The sequence below is a fragment of the Cervus canadensis genome, chromosome 7, assembly GCF_019320065.1.
Source record: "Cervus canadensis isolate Bull #8, Minnesota chromosome 7, ASM1932006v1, whole genome shotgun sequence".
NCBI classification, from domain to species: Eukaryota; Metazoa; Chordata; class Mammalia; order Artiodactyla; family Cervidae; genus Cervus; species Cervus canadensis.
In genome coordinates, this window is record NC_057392.1 from 7,120,627 (window position 1) to 7,141,372 (window position 20,746).

The 20,746-nt window shown below is 40.1% G+C and overlaps 1 protein-coding gene across 1 annotated transcript in view; it reads left to right on the forward strand.

Moving 5' to 3' along the window:
* Nucleotides 1–20,746, forward strand: part of NMNAT3 (nicotinamide nucleotide adenylyltransferase 3) — a 134,696-nt gene that overhangs the window by 48,392 nt on the left and 65,558 nt on the right. Inside the window, exon 2 of the mRNA XM_043474262.1 lies at nucleotides 4,801–4,950. Within this exon, the coding sequence (XP_043330197.1) occupies nucleotides 4,842–4,950 (109 nt within the window). The 5' untranslated portion in view covers nucleotides 4,801–4,841. The remainder of the gene's footprint in view (nucleotides 1–4,800; nucleotides 4,951–20,746) is intronic.

A 20,746-nucleotide genomic window follows, 5' to 3' on the forward strand; every position in this document is an offset into this window, starting at 1 on the left:
CTGAGTTGGGTAGACTGGGGTCTTGGGGAGGGGCCTTGGGTGCTTCTGGGAAGCTGGAAAGGTCAGCTTATATCCCTGGAAGGCACAGTCTTGACTGCTTGGGACAAAAGCAAAGAGAGGAAGTCACTATCTGAAAAGGAGGTTGCTTGGTCAGAAACAGTCCCTCATTCTCTCATTCCTGCCACACACATTCCTGAGCACCTGTGTGCCAGCACTCTGCAGGAGTTAAAGGGCCTAGATGAATAAGAAACTTCCCTTAGGAGTTCACTTCTACTTGAGGAAGGGTAACATGGAAACAAAGCAATGACAGGTCTGTGGTCCGATAGAAGAAGGAAGTGATAAATGTGTAATATGTAACAGGTGCAGTTAGTACGGTGAGAGAGGGAGGCATTGGGTAGAGACTGAGGAGAAAGCCTTGAAGACAGGAGCAAGGTTGGTGTTTCAGGTGGTTGGAAGAGCGTTTCCACAAGTGAGAAGAAAGGAGCATCGTGTCGTATTTGAGGAGAGGATGAGAGGCTGTTGGGCTTCCCAGATGGTACAGAGGTAAAGAATCCACTTAATACAAGAAACACAAGAGACATGGCTTCAATCCCTGGTTCAGGAAGATCCCTTGAAGGCGGGCCTGGCAACCCACTCCAGCATTCTTGATGGGATAATCCCGTCAAGATTATCCCATCAAGCGCTGGACGACTGAGCACACAGCAGGATGAGATGCTGTTGGGATGACTGTACAGTAGGAGGCGGGCTCCAAAGGTGGAATCTGTTTGCCTTGCCTCCAGCTTAGTGATAAATTCCAAGAAGACCGCGTGCCACTTTCTCTACTTGTTAAACCCTTCAGCTGCAGTTACTGCTTGTTCTTTGGACCTCCCATTAAATGCTTCTTGATGAGAAGCGTTTCTCAATAGCAAAAGTCCCCCATGCTTGCTTCATCTCACTGGATACTATGACATGATAGAGCAGATGAGTCACTTTTTTTTTCTCTTTTTAATTCTGTTTTATAGATGAGTCACTTATGGTGTGCATCCAGCTTTTGAGATGTGCTCAAATTTGAGCCAGGTTTATTCTCTGGTAGACCCCAGCAGGGAGTCTGTCTCAGTCCTGTCATTGTATTTCTCTGGGTTTGGGCTTGGGAGGGTGTTTAGTTGAAGCCAGCTGGAGTGTACAAATGATGCAACAATGCAGATGCCCTGACTTCATTCCTGAGCCTGGGAACGTGTGCCCACTGCACCTCCTGCCTGAGGCATGGTTGGGACAGGGTAAGTCACTCTCAGAGCAGCATGGCTCCATGTGCCCACACAAGGAAAGAAAAGACAGACAGATGGTTGCTACATATGATTTATTCTCCTTCCCAACATGGCACTGCGTCACGTTGATGCCACCATTCAAACTAATGTTCTAATTTACAGTTTCTGGGGACTTAGGGAAAATGCATCAAAACCCCGGTTACCTGAGATGCTGCAGTTACATGTTTTACGGGCTCTAAAAACATGATATTTTGTCAAAATAAAATAGAATTTTGAAAGGCCTCCCAAACCAGCCGTCCTCTTCAGCTACACCCATCACAAGGCTGCTTCTGTGAGCAGCTCAGCACACTCTGCAAATACTCTCTCATTAAAGATCCGCCCTCCCTTGGAAAAAGCCAGGGGTAGCAGCTCTCACATGCAGGCTACTTTCTTCTCACGTAGCAGGGGGTGTCCCTGCTGCCTCAAAGGAAGTGGGAACCACAGTCTGCCTCAGTTGAGACTTTTTTTATCTTCACACCACTGTAGCTCAGAATACTCCCAGGACAACTTCTCTATGTACCTGAGAAGGTGCTTAAGCCTTCCCAGTACCAGGACATGGGTCCACTTGCCAGTGCCCTTTCAGTCTCCACCCAGGCCTCCTCTGGGCCAGGCTCTGTGCTGGAAGCTGAGATCAAAAATGAAGAAAACACCACTCCTGCTATTAAGGGGCTTACTCTCTGGTTGGGAAGACAGACACAAGAGCAGGTTTTTCCAAAAAATGTGGTATGTGACTTACTAAAGGTAAGCAGAGATCAGTTAGCCTAGGTGTCAGAAAAGCCATTGTGGCAGATGTTGTGAATTAGCTAATCCAATTCCCAACTCCCTTTCCCCTGCTGCTTCCAAACTGGAGGCTACAAAGCTAAAGACTTGCTCTTCCAGCTTCTCTTGCCTAGAGTGGCCACTCGACCTGTGGCCATGAGGCAGAAGCAAAATCTACAGAAAATTTCTTTTAAAACTTTTGTGTTCTTGCTTAAGAGGGTCAGCCAGTCTGTATAGCTCCTTGCTCCTTCTTCTTGGCTTGATTATAGTCATGATGAATATGGCTATAGCAGCAATCTTGTGACCACGAGGGAAAAGGTGAGCAAATTGTAGGTCATTGTTGAGCCAGTGATCCAGTGCCAGCTGCTACCTACTTCTAGATATTTCATCATGTGAAAAACAAACCTTTATTTGTTTAATTCATTGAGATTAGCTTCTGGAACTTGCAGCCAAATACCTCCCTAACTGATACAAACACCTAGCAAGCAGTCAGGAGATAATGATTGAAGTCACATAAGTAATATGATCACCTGAGTTGAGTCTTAGCAGATTGGCATGTGCTGTGAGTATTCCAGTTAGAGGAAACTAAAGTAGCATATATTGGGTTGGCCAAAAAGTTTAAGATATTATGGAAAACCCAAACAAACTTGTTGGCCAACTTAAAATAGAAGCACTTGAAGTTAAGCAGGAGGCCATGAGGAGCTCACAGAGAAACCACTGACAAGGAGTTTATCACAGCTAGAGTATAAAGTGTGAAGCAAGTAGTAGTTGGATACAGCTGGTACAAGTGGCAGCAGGGGTCAGATTAAAAGAGTTTCTTCCAGTGCAGAGAGGACCCAGGTTCCAGTAACCAAGGACTCTCCATGTTACCCTTTTAACTGCAGAATTACAGCCAAGGTCAACATAGCAAGAGGCGTAGGGAAGAAGTAAATGCATCCCTTTTGTTGATCACTCTATTAGTTACCTGTTGCTGCATAATGAATTACCCCCAAACACAGCAGCTTAAAATGTCACACACCGATCATCTCACAGTTTCTGTGAGTCAGGAATCTAGAGGCAGCTCCACTAAGCTGGAGTGTCTGGTTCAGAGTCTCTTACAAGGTTGCAGACAAGGTGTCCATGGGGCTGTGGTCTCATCTGAAGACTCAGCTGGGGAAAGATCCACTTCCATGTTCTCTCCCATGGCTGTTAGCAGGACTCAGTTCCTCGCAGGCTGTCATTACCAGAGGAGTTTCAATTCCTTGCCCCATGGGTCTCTCCATGAGGCAGCTCACAACATAGCAGCCAAATTCTTTAGAGTGAGCAAGAGGGAAAGTGAAAGAGGTGAACAAGAGGGAAGCCAGAAACTCTGTAACCTTCTCTGAGAAGTGGAATCCTCTAGGGAGGATTCTACTGGAATCCTGACTAGAAGCAAGTCAGTAGGTCCTGTCCACACTCAGTGAGAGGGGTCTACAGATGAATACCAGGAAGTGAGGATCACAAGGAGCCTTTTTGAAAGCTGCCAACCACAAACATATTGCCACCACCTTTCCCCTTCCCCTCCTCCGTCACTGTGGTCAACAGCAACATCTTGTTTATCATTGCATCATCATCATCACAGTGACAGTGGTTATTTATTAAATGTTTCTTGTGCACCCAGACGTTTTCCATCCATAGTTCATTTATCCTTACAACAACCCCATAAGTGTAGGTAATAATGTCCCCATTCTGCATATGATGAAACTGAGGCTTGAGAGGGACTATGATTTGCACTAGGTGACATAGCCAGTAAGGGGCAGAACTAGGATTCAAACCAAGGCCTAAACTCCAATGGAGCACTTCACCAACACTGTAGGAGGCAGTGCCTCAGAGGTAAGAGAGCCCTGATTTTAATCATTTCTCTGCTAAGAAAATGTCTTTGCTCTTAGAAAATACATAATGAAGTATTTAGAGGTAAAGAGATATTATGTCTACAACTTATTTTCAGACATTTCAGAAAAATAATTCTTTATAGGTATATACATGTATGCATGTGTATATGGAGAGAATGAATAAATGATATAGCAAGTGTGGTAAGATGTTAACATTTAGGGATTCTGTGTAAAGAGGGCATAGGAATTCTTTGTACAAAGTTTGCAGCTTTTTTTGGTAAGTCTGAAGTTATTTTAAAATAAATTTTTAAAAAGTACCACTCCTCTACTCTGGGGCATTGTGACTTCTATTTGGACTATCAGAGGTGACATTTGGAGCATCTTACATACTCCTCTGTTGACCCTAAGGTGACCCTCAAAGCACAGGAAGAGTATAGAGTAAGAGGGTACAAGAAAATATGGTTTCTAGGTCAGGCTGCCTGGGTTCCAGTTGACTTTGCAGCTTCTAAGCTCCCTGAGCTGTATAATGTATAAGTAACCACTCAGAATTGACTTGAAAAGATTTGTTGAGATAAGGGATATACTTTGGCTCAGTTCCTGGCCCATGGTAAGCCTCCTGTAAATGCTGTTATTCTTGTCTCCTCAGTCATCTTACAAGTAAGAAATAATGGCCTGTATATGGTTCAGAGACACTGATTTGGACAGTTGTCTTTCCCTTTATTAACCTACAAAAACTTTTTTTTATATCTGATAAGATTTTCCTACATAACCACAACAGATGATCATAAAAATCAATAAATACATATTAACTGTAATTTTTAGATGCCATTCAAGTTTCACAGTTATCTCAGTAATTGTACACTTGTCTTGGTGCCAACTTTCTGACGTGAGTTTTTGTCCCAATGAAGGCAGGGTGGCTGAAGCAGCGCGTGTGGATGTGTCTGACAGGATGAAGAGCCGAATCCCTGTGGTACTCCTGGCCTGTGGCTCCTTCAACCCCATCACCAACATGCACCTGCGCTTGTTCGAGGTGGCCAGAGACCACCTTCACCAAACAGGTCAGTCAAGGGGCCCAGGCCTACAGGAGGAACAGCTGGGCTTTTTGGGGCTTTGCTGGCTGCTGTCATCATCCCCATTATTAAAGCTGCTCATAGCATAAGTGGTGACATACATTTCTTCCATCATATTCAGAGGGCTAACACTCCTTAGCCATATGATGTATGGAAGTCATATCCCTGGCCATAGAGTTGAAATGCTTCTCAGGATCCACTACCCCCCTGTCCACTTCATGTTGACCATGAATGCTAAAAAGACACTGGGCCTGTTATAGAACCTGTGTCTCAATCAGGGGATCCTTCCTGGTGCCCCAGGAAGCATTTACCCAAACAGCCAGATGAATACATAGCACATGCCTTTGAGAACTCCTGCTACTCTTCAGTGGGTAAGCAAATATTCTATAATGGGGATTTTGACATTTTCTCCTTCGAAAGAATAGATCTTAGACAATTACAAATTAAGTCTTGTATATAGGGCATTTCTAATACAGATGGCATGGCTTTGCCAGAAATATCTAATCAGCTGGAAATGTTTAATCTGGGAATGTTTCATCTCTTTGACTTTCCATTTCATTATTAAAAGAGTAAAATGGCATTTGGGATCTGCTTGATTATTTCTAAAGACTGTAAGTCATTTATTTGTTGATGTCAGATACATATGAAAGTTTTATTCATTATGTGTTTATGTCTGTCTTATGTCTGGAGGAGGAAATGGCAACCTGCTCCAGAATTCTTGCCTGAAAAATCCCATGGACAGAGGAGCCTGGCAGGCTACAGTCCATGGGGTCACAAAGAACTGGACATGACTAAGTGACAAAGCACAATATCTTATGTATTCATATACGTGTTTTGTATTTTTGCATTGCTCAAAAATGTTTGTCTTTAAGGGCCATGTTTTTAATACCAAAATCAATTTCTGTTTACTTTCAATATAGAAAAAAATATTTGAGTAACATGTAAACCATTTCTTCAAAGAAATTGCATATGAATGTTAATTTATTTTTAAAAAATCTTTTTTTATAAAATATTTTTATTATTCAAAAAATGAAATAGGTATTTATTCTTAGTAAATGAATAGCTCTTACATAGGAATAAAAATCCAAACAATTCACTTGAAACTGGTCAAAGAAGAAATATAACTGGACAATAAACTTGAGAAAAGTTTCTCAACTATGATTACTAATATTCAATGAAATGCAAATAAAAAAGTAAGCATCACAAGATAACAAGCACCATGTGGGCAGCTACTATGACTGCTTGAACACTACACAATTACCACCATCTGTCACTAGGCTTATAGTTGGTGCTCAGTAAATATCTGTTGTGGAACTTCCCTGGCAGTCCAGTGGTTAAGACGTCACACTTCTGCTGCAGAGGGTACAGGTTCAATCCCTGGTCTGTGAACTAAAATAGTCATGAGTTCAATCCCTGGTCTGGGAACTAACCACATGCTGCGTAGTGCAGCCAAAAAAGTTTTTAATTAGAAAAATAAGTATCTATTGTAGGAGTAAACAGTGTGAGATTGACAAAGATTAAAGGCTGTCAGATTCAGTGCTGGCAGGAGAGGGAGGAAAACCAACACTCCCATGTATTAGTAATGATGGGAAATGATAAAACATTTTTGGAGGGCAGTTTGGTTTTCTGTGGAAAAAATAATTGAAGTCTATACTCACATCCATAATGAGGAGAAAAGCAATTAGTGAAAATTGAACCAGAACTGATACAGATGTTAGAATTAGCAGACAAGGATCTTAAAAGTTACTATAGTTACATATGTTCAAAAATTAAGTAGAGACATGGAAAATGTATAAAGGACTCAACTATCTAGAGATTAAAACTACAGTATCTGAGATGAAAATTGAACTGGTTAGGATTAACTATGGATTAAACATTGCAGAAGAAAAGATTAGTGAACTTGAAGATAAAACTATCTATCCAAACTGGAACAATTCAAAATGAAGCATAAAGAGAAAAAAGAATTTTTAAAAAGAAAGAACAGAATACAAGATAATTTAAATCATCCTGAGATACTTGTAATTGAGCTAGATCAATAGAAGGAAAAAAACAGGAAGAACAGGAAAAATATTTGAAGAAGTAATCACTGAAATGTTTTCAGATTTGATGAAAGCAGATGTCATGAAGTAGCTCAACAAACCCCAAGCACAAGAAACATGAAGAAAACAACATCAAGGTATATAATAATCAAATTTCTCAAAACAGGTAATAAAGAGAAAATCTTAAAGGCAGCTATAGAAGAACAAATAAGGAAGATAGTAAATTTCTTGCTTCTGAATTCAGCATAAGGGAGTTCAGTGGAATAGATCTTTAAAGTACTGAAAGAAAAAACCCGTCAATCTCGGATTCTATATCTGGCAAAAATATCTTTCAAAAACAAAGACAAAGTAAAGACATTTTCAGATCTATAGAATCTGGATGATGTCACCACCAGCAAACCTGCACCATGAGAGATACCAAAGTCCTTTAGGCAGAAGGAAGATGATACCAAATGGAAAAATGAATCCCCACAAAGGAATACAGAGCATTGATAACTACACGGGCAATTATATAAGTTGTTTATTATTTAAATGTCTTTAAAAGATAATTGACCATTTAAACAAAAATAACAGTGTATTATGGAGTTTATAACATATGTAGAAGTAAAATTTATGACAACAGCATCAAAAAAACTGGGAGGGGAGTAATAGAAGAATACTATTGTAAAGTTTCTATTCTATACATAAAGTGGTATGATATCACTTAAAGGTAGACTGAAATAAGGTAAAAATACATATTAAATACCATAATGCAACCACTAAAAAAGAGCAAACAGTTTTAACTCATAAGAATTCAGAGGAGATGAAATAGAATCAGAATATATTTTGATTAAGAATATACATCATAATCTAAGAAGGAAGAAAAGGGGGAAAGAAAGACCAAAGAACAGATGGGACAAACAGAAAGCAAATAATAAAATGATAGATTAAACCCAATCATAGCAATAATTACATTAGAAAATAGTCTAACAATGTCTGCTAAAAGGCAGACGTTGTCAGATTGGATAAAATGAGCAGGACCCAGCTACAATTATTTGATGCCTACAAGAAACATACCAAATATAAAGACACAAGTTCAAAGAAAATGAGTGGATAACTATCCCCTGCTAACACTAATTAAAAGAAAGCTGAAATAGCTGTAGTATGAGAGAAAGAGATTTCAGAGATAAGAATATTCACAGGGATAAAGGAGGTCATTTTGCAATTATAAAGAGGTCAATCTTTGAGAGGAAATAATAATCTTAAAACTATTTAAAGTTTAATAATAGAATATCAAAATATATTTTAAAAAGCTTAGGAGAAATAGACAAATCCCCAATTACAGTTTGATAGTTTAATTCTCTTCTCACATTGATAGAGTAAATACTTAAGGATATAGAAGACTTGAGCAATATTATCGGCCAATTCAATCTAGTTGGCATTTATAGAACACCTACCAAACATCAACAGAATACACTTTCCTTACAGGGGCATAGAGAACATTCACCAAGATAGACCATATTCTGGAGTGTAAAAGAAGCCTCAATAAATGTATAAGGCTTGAAATCCTACAAAGTGTATTCTCCGTAGTGGAATTACCTAAGAAATCAGTAATAGAAAGATCTCTGGAAGATCCCAAATATCAAAGTGGAATAACACACTTCCAAAAAACCTAAATGTCACAAAGGAAATCAAAGTGGAAATTAGGGAATATTTTGAACTGAATGAAAATTAAAGCAGAATATACCAGAAATTTGAGGATGTCACTAAAGCAGTATTTCAGGGGAGCTGTGTAATGCTAATTAAACATTCTATTAGAAAAGAAGAGAAAGACTTCAAATCAGCAGCTTCAGCTCTATCTTAAGAGATTAGAAATAGAGGAACAAATTAAACACAAAAATAAGCATAAGAAAGGAAATAATGAAGATTAGAGCAGACATCAATTAAATAGAAAACAGAAACACTTTATAGAGAAAATCAGTTGAACCAATAGTTGTTTCTTTGAGAAAATCAATGAAAGTTATAAACCTCTAGGCATACTAACAGGAAAATAAAGAGGAAAGACATAAATTTTTACTATTATCAGAAATGAGAGACATGACATAACTATAGATTTTGGTATTAAAAATATAAGGGTATACTATAAACAATTTTATGCTTACAAATTTGATAATATTTAAAATTGGGATAGAAGAATTCCTCTAAAGATGTGCTACCAAAGCTCATTCAAAAATAAGATATTTTTTTAAATGAGCAGAAACAGGTAACCTAAATAGCTCTGTACCAATAGAAGAGGTTTAATTTATGGTTTAAAAAATCCCACAGAGGATTCTGGGAAGATAGCAGAGTAGGAAGCACCAGGAATATGTTGTCTCCGCACCTAAATAATAATGGTACCAGCCGAATCTGTCTTAACTATTTTGGAATACTGAAGTCTGTTCGAGACTGACTACTTCCAGGGGAGGACATGGACATATCAATTGCAATTAATTTTAGTCAACTTCAACTCTGAGCACGTTAACAGCAGCCCCCATCCCCAACCACATGGCAGGCAACTGTGTCTGTGTTCCTGAAACAGCCTGAACACAGCATGATGGAGCCAGGTAGGAAACAAAGGACTCTGTCCTCCAAATTTGGGGGATCTGTTTTGTGATCTCTGATAGCTGTCTCTGATTACTGATGTGCAGACAAAGGTGGGCAGCCATCATTGCACTTCTTCTCATTGTACTTCCTGGTGTAAGTACCTTCCAGGAGACTTAGAGGACCTGTACCCTTTCCCCTTCCTCTCCGTTTCCCCTTCTGGCAACCAAATAGTAAACACTAGGATATTCAAAATTAACTGAATATGGGAAAAATTAGAAAGTGACTACACATGCTTAGGGGAAGTCTGGAAAAATACCTGAGAAGACTAACTTCATAACCCAGACTGATCTTCAGCAAAGAGACAGCCTACAACAGTCAAAAAACAATAAACAATAACCGCAACCAAAAAATCAAACCCCAGGGGAGCAGAAGAACCTGATTTCCAGAGTTACCATGACATTAGAGTCACATGTCATTTTCAACAACAACAGAATCACAAGGCATATATGGAAACAGGAACATATGGCGCATTCAAAGGAAAAAAAAATCATCAAAAATCACCCTTGAAAAAGACTGAATGGCAGACCTACTAGACAAAGACTTTAAAACAACTTTCTTAAAGATGCTCAAAGAACTAAAGGAAGATGTGGAGAAAGTCAACATACCATGTGTGAACAAAATAGAAACATTGATTTAAAAAAATAGAAAACCTAAAAAGAAACCAAAAAGGAATTCTTGAACTGAAAGTTATAAGAATTGAAAAGTTCACTAGAGATTCAAAGAGAGATTTGAATCACTGGAAAGATTCAAAGATAAATTTGAGCAAACAGGGCAAAAAAGAATTAGCCGTCTTGAAGGTAGGACAATGGAAATTATCAAGTCTGAGGAACAGAAAGAAAAAAAGATTAAAGAAAAATAAACAGAACCTAAGCAACCTATGGGACACCATCAGGTGGACATTGTGAGAGTCCCAGAAGGAAAACAGAAAGAAAGGAACAGAGAGAGTATATGAAGAAATAATGACTGAAATTTCCCCAAATTCAATGAAAGATATAAATACAGACATCCAGGAAGCTCAGCCAACTTCAAGTAAGATTAATTCAAAGAGATCAACACTAAGATACATTATAATCAAACTATCAAAAACAGAAGACAGAGAGAACCTTGAAAGCAGCAAGAGAAGCAAATCATTACATACAAGGGATCCTCTTTTTTCAGTAGATTACTCATCAGAATCTTTGGAGGCCAGAAGGCAGTGGACTGATATCTTCAAGTGCTGGGAAAAAACTGTCAACTAAGAATTCTGTATCTGAGGAATTCCCTGGCAATTCAGCTGTTAGGGTGCATGCTTTCATTGCCACAGCTATGCTGTGTTTGTGCTCAGTTGTGTCTGACTCTTTGCAACCCCATGGACTGAGGCCCCCGCTTTTGAACTATGGTGTTGGAGAAGACTCTTGAGAGGCCCTTGGACTGCAAGGAGATCCAACCAGTCCATCCTAAAGGAGATCAGTCCTGGGTGTTCATTGGAAGGACTGATGCTGAAGCTGAAGCTCCAGTACTTTGCCCACCTAATGTGAAGAACTGACTCATTAGAAAAGACCCTGATGCTGGGAAAGATTGAGGGCAGGAGGAGAAGGGGACGACAGAGGATGAGATGGTTGGATGGCATCACTGACTTGATGAACATGAGTTTGAGCAAGCTCTGGGAGTTGGTGATGGACAGGGAGGCCTGGCGTGCTGCAGTCCATGGGGTCACAAAGAGTCAGACATGACTGAGTGACTGAACTGAACTGAACTGGACTGAGACCCACCAGGCTCCTCTGACCATGAAATTTGCCAAGCAAGAATATTAGAGCATGATGCCATTTCCTACTCCAGGGGATCTTCCCCACCCAGGGGTTGAACACTCATCTCTTGGGTCTCCTGCAGTGGCAGGCAGATTCTTTACCACTGCACCACCTCTCATTGCCAGGTGTGCATGTTCATTTCCTGGTCAGGGAAGTGATACACCACAAGCCATGAGTCAGGGCCCCGAAAAAAGAATCCCATGTCTAGCAAAACTGTCTTTCAAAAATGAGAAGAAAAATTAAGACATTCTCAGAAAACAAAAGCTGAGGGACTTTGTTACCACTAGACCTGCCCTGTACGAATTTCTCAAGGAGTCCTGCAGGTGAAATGAAGGGACCTAAGACAGTTAACTCGAACTTGTATGCAGAAACAAATATCTCAATAATGATAAACACATGGGAAATTATAAAAGCTAACATTATTGTAACAATAGTTTGTAGCTATATATTTTGTTTTCTATACAATTTAAGAGATTAATACATTTAAAGAAAAAAAACAATTTAAAAATTAGTATTATTTTTAATTTTGGTTTGTAACTCAAAGTCTGACTTTCTACATAATTTAAGAGACTAATTCATTTAAAAGAATGACTACTTCGGGGCACACAATGTATGAAGATGTAATTTTGTGACATCATCAACCAAAAGATGTGGGGACAGAGCTTTAAAGGAGCAGAGATTTTGTATATCATTGAAGTTAAGCAGGTATAAATTCAAGTAAGAGTGTTACAACTTTTGGATGTTAAATTTAATCCATGGTAACCAGAAAGAAAATGGCTATAGAATATATGGAAAAGAAAATGATGAAGGAATTTAAACATTCACTACTAAAAAATCAACTAAAACACAGTAACACAGGATGAGAAACACAGAAGCTACAAGGCTTATAGAAAACAACACTATGACAAAGTCCCTCCTTATCAATAATTACTCTTAACTATAAATGTTTTAAACTGTCCAGTTAGAACTTGAGGAACAAGATAAGAATGTCTATTTTTATCACTTTTATTCAACATTGTACTGGAGGTTCCAGCCAAAACAATAGGCAAGAAAAAGAAAGGCATCCAGATTGGAATAGGAAAAAAAAATTATATATGGCATAATCATATATGGAGAAAATACATATATATACATATAAATCTACCCCCAAAAAAGCTCCTAGAACTAATAGGTGAGTCTAGTAATCTTGCTAGTATGTGTAGGTTAGTTGCTCAGTTGTGTCCATGGAATTCTCCAGACAAGAATACTGGAATGGGTTGCCATTCCCTTTTCCAGGGATCTTCCTGATCCAGGGATTGAACCTGGGTTTCCTGCATTGCAGGCAGATTCTTTACCATCTGAGCCACCAGGAAAGCCAATGTTGCTAGATATAAGATCAACATATAAAAATCAGTTGCATTTCTATATACACACACAAAGAATCATGTTAAAATTTTTAAATAATACCATTTACAATAGCATAGAAAAAATAAATAGAGATAAATCCAGCAAAACTGTACAAGACCTATATGCTAAAAATGACAAAACATTGTTGAGATAAAGACAACCTTATTAAAATAGACATGCCTTATTTTGTGGATTGGAAAACTCAACAGTGTCAAAATTTCAATTCTCTCCAAATTTACCTATAGATTCAACTCAACCCCAGTAAGCTTTTTTTAGGTAAAAAAATGATAAGCTAATTCTAAAATTAATATGGAAATGCACCAATGTAATTTTTAAAAAGAAGAACAAAGTTGGGAGATTACTGAATTTCAAGACTAATTATAAAGTTATAGTACTTGTTACAGTGTGGTATTGGTGTGAAAATAGTTAAATAGATCGATGTAACAGAATAGAGAACACCAAATTTCTCTCCCCACTGACATAGACAATTGATTTTTTGACAAAGTTGCAAAGGACAATGCAGAAGAGAAAGAATAATCTTTTCAAATAATTGTTGTTCAGTCACTAAATCATGTCCTAAGTTGTGTCCAACTCTCTGTGACCACATAGACTGCAGCATGCCAGTCTTCCCTGTCCTTCAGTTTGCTCAAACTCATGTCCATTGAGTCAGTGATGCCATCCAACCATCTCATCCTCTGTCACCCCTTTATCTTGCCCTCAATCTTTCCCAGCATCAGGGTCTTTTCCAATGAGTCGGCTCTTCACATCAGCTGGCCAGAGTATTGGAACTCAGCTTCAGCATCAGTCTTTCCAATAAATATTCAGGGTTAATTTCCTTCAGGAATGACTGGTTTGATCTCCTTGCTATCCAACGGACTCTCAAGAGTCTTCTCCAGCACCACAGTTCAAAAGCATCATTGTTCAGCACTCAGCCTTCTTTATGATCCCACTCTTATATCTATACATGACTACTGGAAAAACCATAGCGTTGACTATAGGGACCTTTCTTGGCAAAATGCTGTATAGGCTTGTCATAGCTATTCTTCCAAGGAGCAAGCGTTTTTTAATTTCGTGGCTGCAGTCACAGTCCACATTGATTTTGGAGCCTAAGGAAGTCTGCCACTGTTTCCACTTTTTCCCCATCTATTTGCCATGAAGTGGTAGGAACAGATGCCATGATCTTTGTTTTTTGAATGTTGGGTTTTAAGCCAGGTTTTTCACTCTCCTCTTTCACCTTCACCAATAGGTATGGAATATTCATCTGTCACCCTCCCCCCAGAGAAAACACTCAACCCAAAGCCTGTACCATATACAAAAGCTAACTCAAAATGGATCATAAACTTTAATGTAACAATCTAAAACTAAAATTTCTAGAAGAAAACAGAAAATCTTTGTAACCTTATGTTCAATAAAAAATTTTTTAAATAAAGACACTACCAAAAGCATGACCCAAAACAGGGAAGTGGGTGGGAGACAAATTAGACTAACCTGAATCCTGTTATTTAAGGTATTAATAGGTAGAGGGGCCTCACATAGGACCTCAAGCATCTTTTTGCCTTTATTCGCAATCATTCCTCCATAGAAAGTACCCAGTCATTATTGAAAATCCAGAATGGATTCTGCTGTCTGTGTCTTTGCGTGTTACCCAGGAGGTTGACATCTTTCAACATTATTCAGATACCTACTGTGGCTTCTTCATGCCAGACACTGATGCTAGAAATAGAATTGATTAAATTGCATCTCCTGCCCAAACAGGATACACAGCGTAAGTGATGAGAAATACATGATCGTGGCACTGGGTGCAGAGGAGAGATGTCTCCCACCTGAGGGTTGGAGAAAGCCTTTTGGAAGAGGTGACACCAAAGGCTTAAAGAACCTAAGACTTAGCCAAGCACTGTTTAGAGGGCACTGTCTGCAGAGAAAGCCGCACAGGTAAAATGTGGAGGTGGAAGAGAATCTCGTTCTAGCACATGGGAGGGAGATGAGGCTGGTAAGGTAGGGAGGACCAGGTCTTGGTGTGTGGTGTGAATTTCTTCTCTGCACAGCTTGGCTTCAGTTCCCCCGACCCACAGCCCCAGTTGCTGGCTGCAGCTTCCCACAGTCAGCAGAACTATGCACCAAGCCTTCACCCAATCCTTTGTCTCTCCTGGGAAAATATTTAAACAGAGCCTTTTCTCTCAATCAGAATCAGCTCACAATTAAGGCTGGATGAAAATCTGGCCTCACAGCTGACTTTCTTTTTTCATGAAGAAAATGAAATCTCCCTTCTGTTGGTGCATTCTCAGTGAAACAGCTCACAATTTTAATTCAATATTGTGTGCATATAAATTGAACTAAACAAGCTAAAGCAATTTATGTAGTACTTTTAAGTAGAAACTAATAGTGTCTTCCTAGTATGCTGCAGTAGCTCTAGTTACTTTTTGTTTTGAGCTCCTTCCCCTTTGCCTAGCACACTTTCTTCATACCACAACTGTCCTTCCCATTTTTTTCCCCCAAAGCAACAACAAAACCTTAAAAACTGACAGAAACACTATATCAAAAACTTTTTAACTGTCTTTAGTCCTATGATAATACACCCCTTTATAGTGAAAAAAATATATACTTTGGATGAAAAATAGACCTGAAGGCTTTCATTGTTAATACCCTGACAAATTCATACATGCTCAAAGGAAGAAATGATGAACCATATATTTTTAAAAAATATTCCTTTACTTGAAAGAATGTTTTTGAGAATATGATAAGGGCTGATAAGAATGTGTGATTTCTGTGTTTTATAGTGTTGTCTTCCAGTCACGGTGCTTTCTTGCCTTGCGCTGGGTGCTGCATGGGGACTTCTCAAAGAAGATTCTCAAACCTGTGATGGATAAATTTGTGTGGTAGCTGTGGGTGGTTTATAAAAAGTTCATTTGGGAGCTTTATTCTTGTTTTGCTGGGTTTTGACAGAAATAATTCAGCCCTACATATGACTAGTCAGTCAATAGCATCAGACATACCTAAAGCTTTCATTGAATATATTAAGAATTTGAGTCCCCATTTCTCTTAAGATGTCGGATATATTCCCAGTTGTAAGAAGTTGTTTTCCCAACATGTAGTCACAGACTTACTAATGCAGGTTGAATTAAATTTAAATCTTGTTTTCTGTTACTTAGTTTGTTATTTCTAGTCAACGTGATTTGGCCACTGGCCTATATGTGAGCAATAGCCCACTTGTATTTCTTTTTTAAAATCAGATTTTCTGTCTGGTTCTTTAATACTTATCCCTTCAATGACTATTTAGTACCTGCTCGGTTTACATATTTAACAAACACGTGTCATCCTTACTGTTTGTCAGGTAGCACTCTGAATGAATCATATTTAAACAAAGACCACTGAACCTTCATACCAGCCTGTGAGGCAAATGCTGCCACTCTCCCGTTTAACAGCTGGGGAGGCTGGGGCTCAGAGAGTTTGAGTGACTTGCCTGACATCACACACAGGGTAGAGCCAGTCTTCCCCAGCGTCTGTGCTTGTAGCTACCACGTCATGTTGTCTCCATTTACTCAACAAGCTTCTTGTTGGGCACATGTCTGTGCTGCGAACTGTGCTAGAAGCAGAGATAACAAGAGTGGGCCCTGTGCCCCTGGGGGAGTGCCTTGGTCAGTTTGGGCTGCTCTAAGCAAAAATGCCATGACTGGGTGGCTTGTAAACAAGAGAAATTTACTTCTCACAGCCTGGAGGCTGGAAGTCTCAGATCAGGGTGCCAGCATGATCGGGTTCTGCTGAGAGCCCTCTTCAAAATTGCAGACTCCAACTTCTCATCATGTCCTCAGATGGAAGAGAGCAGAGAGAGAAAGCAAGCTCTCTCGTGACTTTTATAGGGGCATGAATCCCAGTCATGAGGGCCCCATCCTCATGACCCCAACTAATCCCAGGCACCTCACAAAGGCCTCATCTCCTAATACCATCACATCAGAGAGTAGGGTCCCAAATGTGAATTAGGGAGGGGACAGAGGTGTTCAGTCTGTAATAGGGAAGCAGGTGTTAATCAGATCCCACAGAGGTAAAAATGCCTCTGAGCCAAGTTCCTAATGCTATCAGTGTGAACAGGGAGGCAGCTGGACAGAGACAGTGAGTCCAGGGAAAGTGTTTCTGAAAGTGGAAGGACTGAGCTGGAGAAGAATAGTGAGGCACATTTTAGATTGAAAGTGAGTTGGCCGGGGTTAGGGGATGCAAGAAAAGAGCATTCTTTGACCAAGAAAGCCCGTGTACAAATGTCCCATGGGGAAGAGGACATGGCTGCCCACTGAGGGATGAACAGATGCAATAACTGAGAAGCAAGAACAGAAGGGAGTGCTGTAGGAGGTTAGGAAGCTATGAGGGCCTTGCAGGCCATTGTTAAGGAGTCTTCTTTTCATCCTAAGAGCTGGGAGAAAATCTGCATTTCCCTCCCTCCTCTTTCTGTCTGCCCCCCCCACACACACACAACATACTAACACTATAGAGTTAGGGATGGGAGAGGAGGCAGTTAAGGGGCCATTGAAGCAATACTTTCAATGAGAGGGTGACACGGTAATGAAAAGAAGTTGGCGGATGAGGAAGATCATTAGAGATTAAAGCTGACCTCTTAATAGATTGGGTCTGGGGGATAGAGAAAGCGCCATCACAGCAGACAGAGTCTGTAGGTAAAGCAGACTTGGGGAGGAACAAGTTCAGCTTTATATCTGTTGACTTAGAGAGACTTCTGAAACATCTGAGAGAAGGCAGTGACTAGAACTTAGAGAAGACAGGCCTGGAAATGGATGTTTGCAAGTTCCCTCTATGTTATAAATGAAGATACCCATCGGGGTAAGTGAGATCACAGGGAAACCTATAGGAGGCGTAAGCTCCAGGGAGCCACAACATTTAGCAGCCTCACAAAGGAGTGCAGAGGAACCAGAGACTAAATTGTCAACATCTGCTGGATCATCGAAAAAGCAAGAGAGTTCCAGGGGGAAAAAAAATCTATTTCTGCTTTATTGACTATGCCAAAGCCTTTGACTGTGTGGATCACAACAAACTGTGGAAAATTCTTAAAGAGATGGGGATACCAGACCACCTCACCTGCCTCCTGAGAAATCTGTATGCAGGTCAAGAAGCAACAGTTAGAACTGGACATGGAACAACAGACTGGTTCCAAATGGGGAAGGAGCACGTCAAGGCTGCACATTGTCACCCTCCTTATTTAACTTGTATGCAGCGTACATCATGTGAAATGCCAAGCTGGATGAAGCACAAGCTGGAATCAAGATTGCCAAGAGAAATATCAATAACATCAGATATGCAGATGTTACCACCTTTATGGCAGAAAGCAAAGATGAACTAAAGAGCCTCTTGGTGAAAGTGAAAAAGGAGAATGAAAAAGCTGGCTTAAAACTCAACATTCAGAAAACTAAGATCATGGCATCTGGTCCAGTCACTTCATGGCAAATAGATGGGGAAACGGTGGAAACAGTGGCTGACTTTATTTTTTGGGCTCGAAAATCACTGCAGATGGTGACTGCAGCCATGAAATTGAAACATGCTTGCTCCTTGGAAGAAAAGCTATGACCAACCTAGAAAGAATATTAAAAAATAAAGACATTACTTTGCTGACCAAGGTCCATTTAGTCAAAGCTATGGTTTTTCCAACAGTCAAGTATGGATGTGAAAGTTGGACTATAAAGAAAGCTGAGTGTCGAAGAATTGATGCTTTTGAACTGTGGTGTTGAAGAAGACTCTTGAGAGTCCCTTGGACTGCAAGGAGATCCAACCAGTCCATCCTAAAGGAAATCAGTCCTGAATATTCATTGGAAGGACTGATGCTGAAGCTGAAACTCCAATACTTTGGCCACCTTATGCCAAGAACTGACTCACTGGAAAAGACCCTGATGCTGGGAAAGATTGAGGGCAGGAGGAGAAGGGGATGCCAGAGGATGAGATGGCTGGATGGCATCACTGACTCTATGGATATGAGTTTGAGTAGACTCTGGGAGTTGGTGATGGACAGGGAGGCCTGGCGTGCTGCAGTCCACAGGGTCACAAAGAGTCAGACACAACTGAGTGACTGAACTGAACTGAAATGAACAAAGGAGGATGAGCTTGTGCAGGAGGGTGAGGAGGCCACCAAGTGGGAAGGAACCAGAGCAGTTTTTGTCACAGGAAAGATAGGGCATCCCGCATCAGTGCTACTAAGGGGTCAAGTTAAACAAAGCTGAAAAATCACATATATGGGGTTAGCAGCATGGAGCCAGTTCTTTGTGAAATGCTCTTATTGAAGTGGCAGCATTGACCACCAGAATGGAGGGAATGAGAGAGAGGAAAAGGACGCAGTGGTGGAGACGGTCCTTCTAGGAATGGCAGAGGTCCAGGTGAAGTGGGGTTTTGAATGTACAAGAGCAAGGAGAGATTATTTGTAGGGGAGACAGAGAGCAAACCCTGGGAAAGTACTCATGCCCTGTCCAAAGGTGGGGAGAGCCATACCTTCTGATTTCTCAAGAGAAGCTGCAAATATGAGCTTTATGTTTAAAAGATGGTTGATTGCTGCATTGCTTGGGATCACAAAATCAAATGTAAACAAATATTCAACTGTAATAAGTAGATTTCTTTCTCCCTGAGTCATGGGCTAACAATCTGAAACTCTTTTCTAGGTATCCTGCTGGTGGTTTAGTCACTAAGTTGTGTCTGACTCTTGCGACCCATGGGCTGTACCTTGCCAGGCTCCTCTGTCCATGGGATTCTCCAGGCAAGAATACTCGAGTGGGGTGCCATTTCCTTCTCCAGGGAATCTTCCCAACCCAGGGATCGAGCCCAGGTCTCCTACATTGCAGGCAGATTCTTTACCAACTAAGCTATAAGGAAAGCCCAATCCTAGGTATCCTAGGATTAAGCAATAATTAAATATCTTATGGATAATGAAAGTCAGGCTTCTCATTCTTGAACAGTGGAGTTACAGATAGAACAGAGGGAACTTAGAAATACCCTCATGGTGTGGGATTGCAATTGAAGGTGTTAATGTAAACTCATGGATAGATAGGTAAACTAGATTAGGTAGATAGACAGACAGATATGTCTTGTCAGTATGCATACAGACACACATACATATACATCTGTAGCTTATTCCTATCTGTTGAGAGGGTCTAGAAATAATTATACTCTAATAGCAATAGTACCATCTAACATTTCTAATCTTGGTTTCTAAATACTATTCTGTATGAAAAGCTCTCCTTGGAAAAATGGTCAGCTCTGGGGCTGGGGCGAGGAAGATGTTGAACATGGAACATCTTGTGGTGCCAGAAAATATGAAAGTACTTCAGTAATTGGGGCATGTCTAAATGTTCGTGGCACACAGGAGCCAGCTTGAAGGGGTTCCCACTGATGCATGGTGGGGTTCCCACTATTTGAGCATGAAAATAAATAATGAAGTTAAGCACTATAACTTATTGAATAAAGTAACAGTTCTTGAGTCTAAATTGATATAAAAGTGTATTAATTACATGAATAAACAGATATATGAGGAAAATATCTCCTAACCTTAAAAGTTATTTATCAAAAGGCCTAAATGAGATTATACACATGAAGTGTCTAACCCACATGACAAATCCAATACATTTGGTCTCTCCACTTGCATAGGAGCAGGTCCCACCCAGTGCAGGCTCAGAGCAGTTCCCTGTGGTCACCAGACAGGTTAACATAATATTCTCACATCTTTGCGTGGAAGTGAGAAAACTGCAAAACAGTTTCTCCTGTTTTCTTTAGCCCCTTCTTGATATTTTATGATGTTATTTCTTAACGATCCTGCCCTGCGTGTTTGTAGCATCCCAGATTAAATTGCATCGTAAAGATAACAACCTGATTGAAAGCCTTGTCTGACTTTTTTCCCTTTGGACAACCTTGAGGAGGGGAAAGGTATTTTATGGCTCCCAGGATTTCCTTTCAGGAACTTGCATTTTAAAT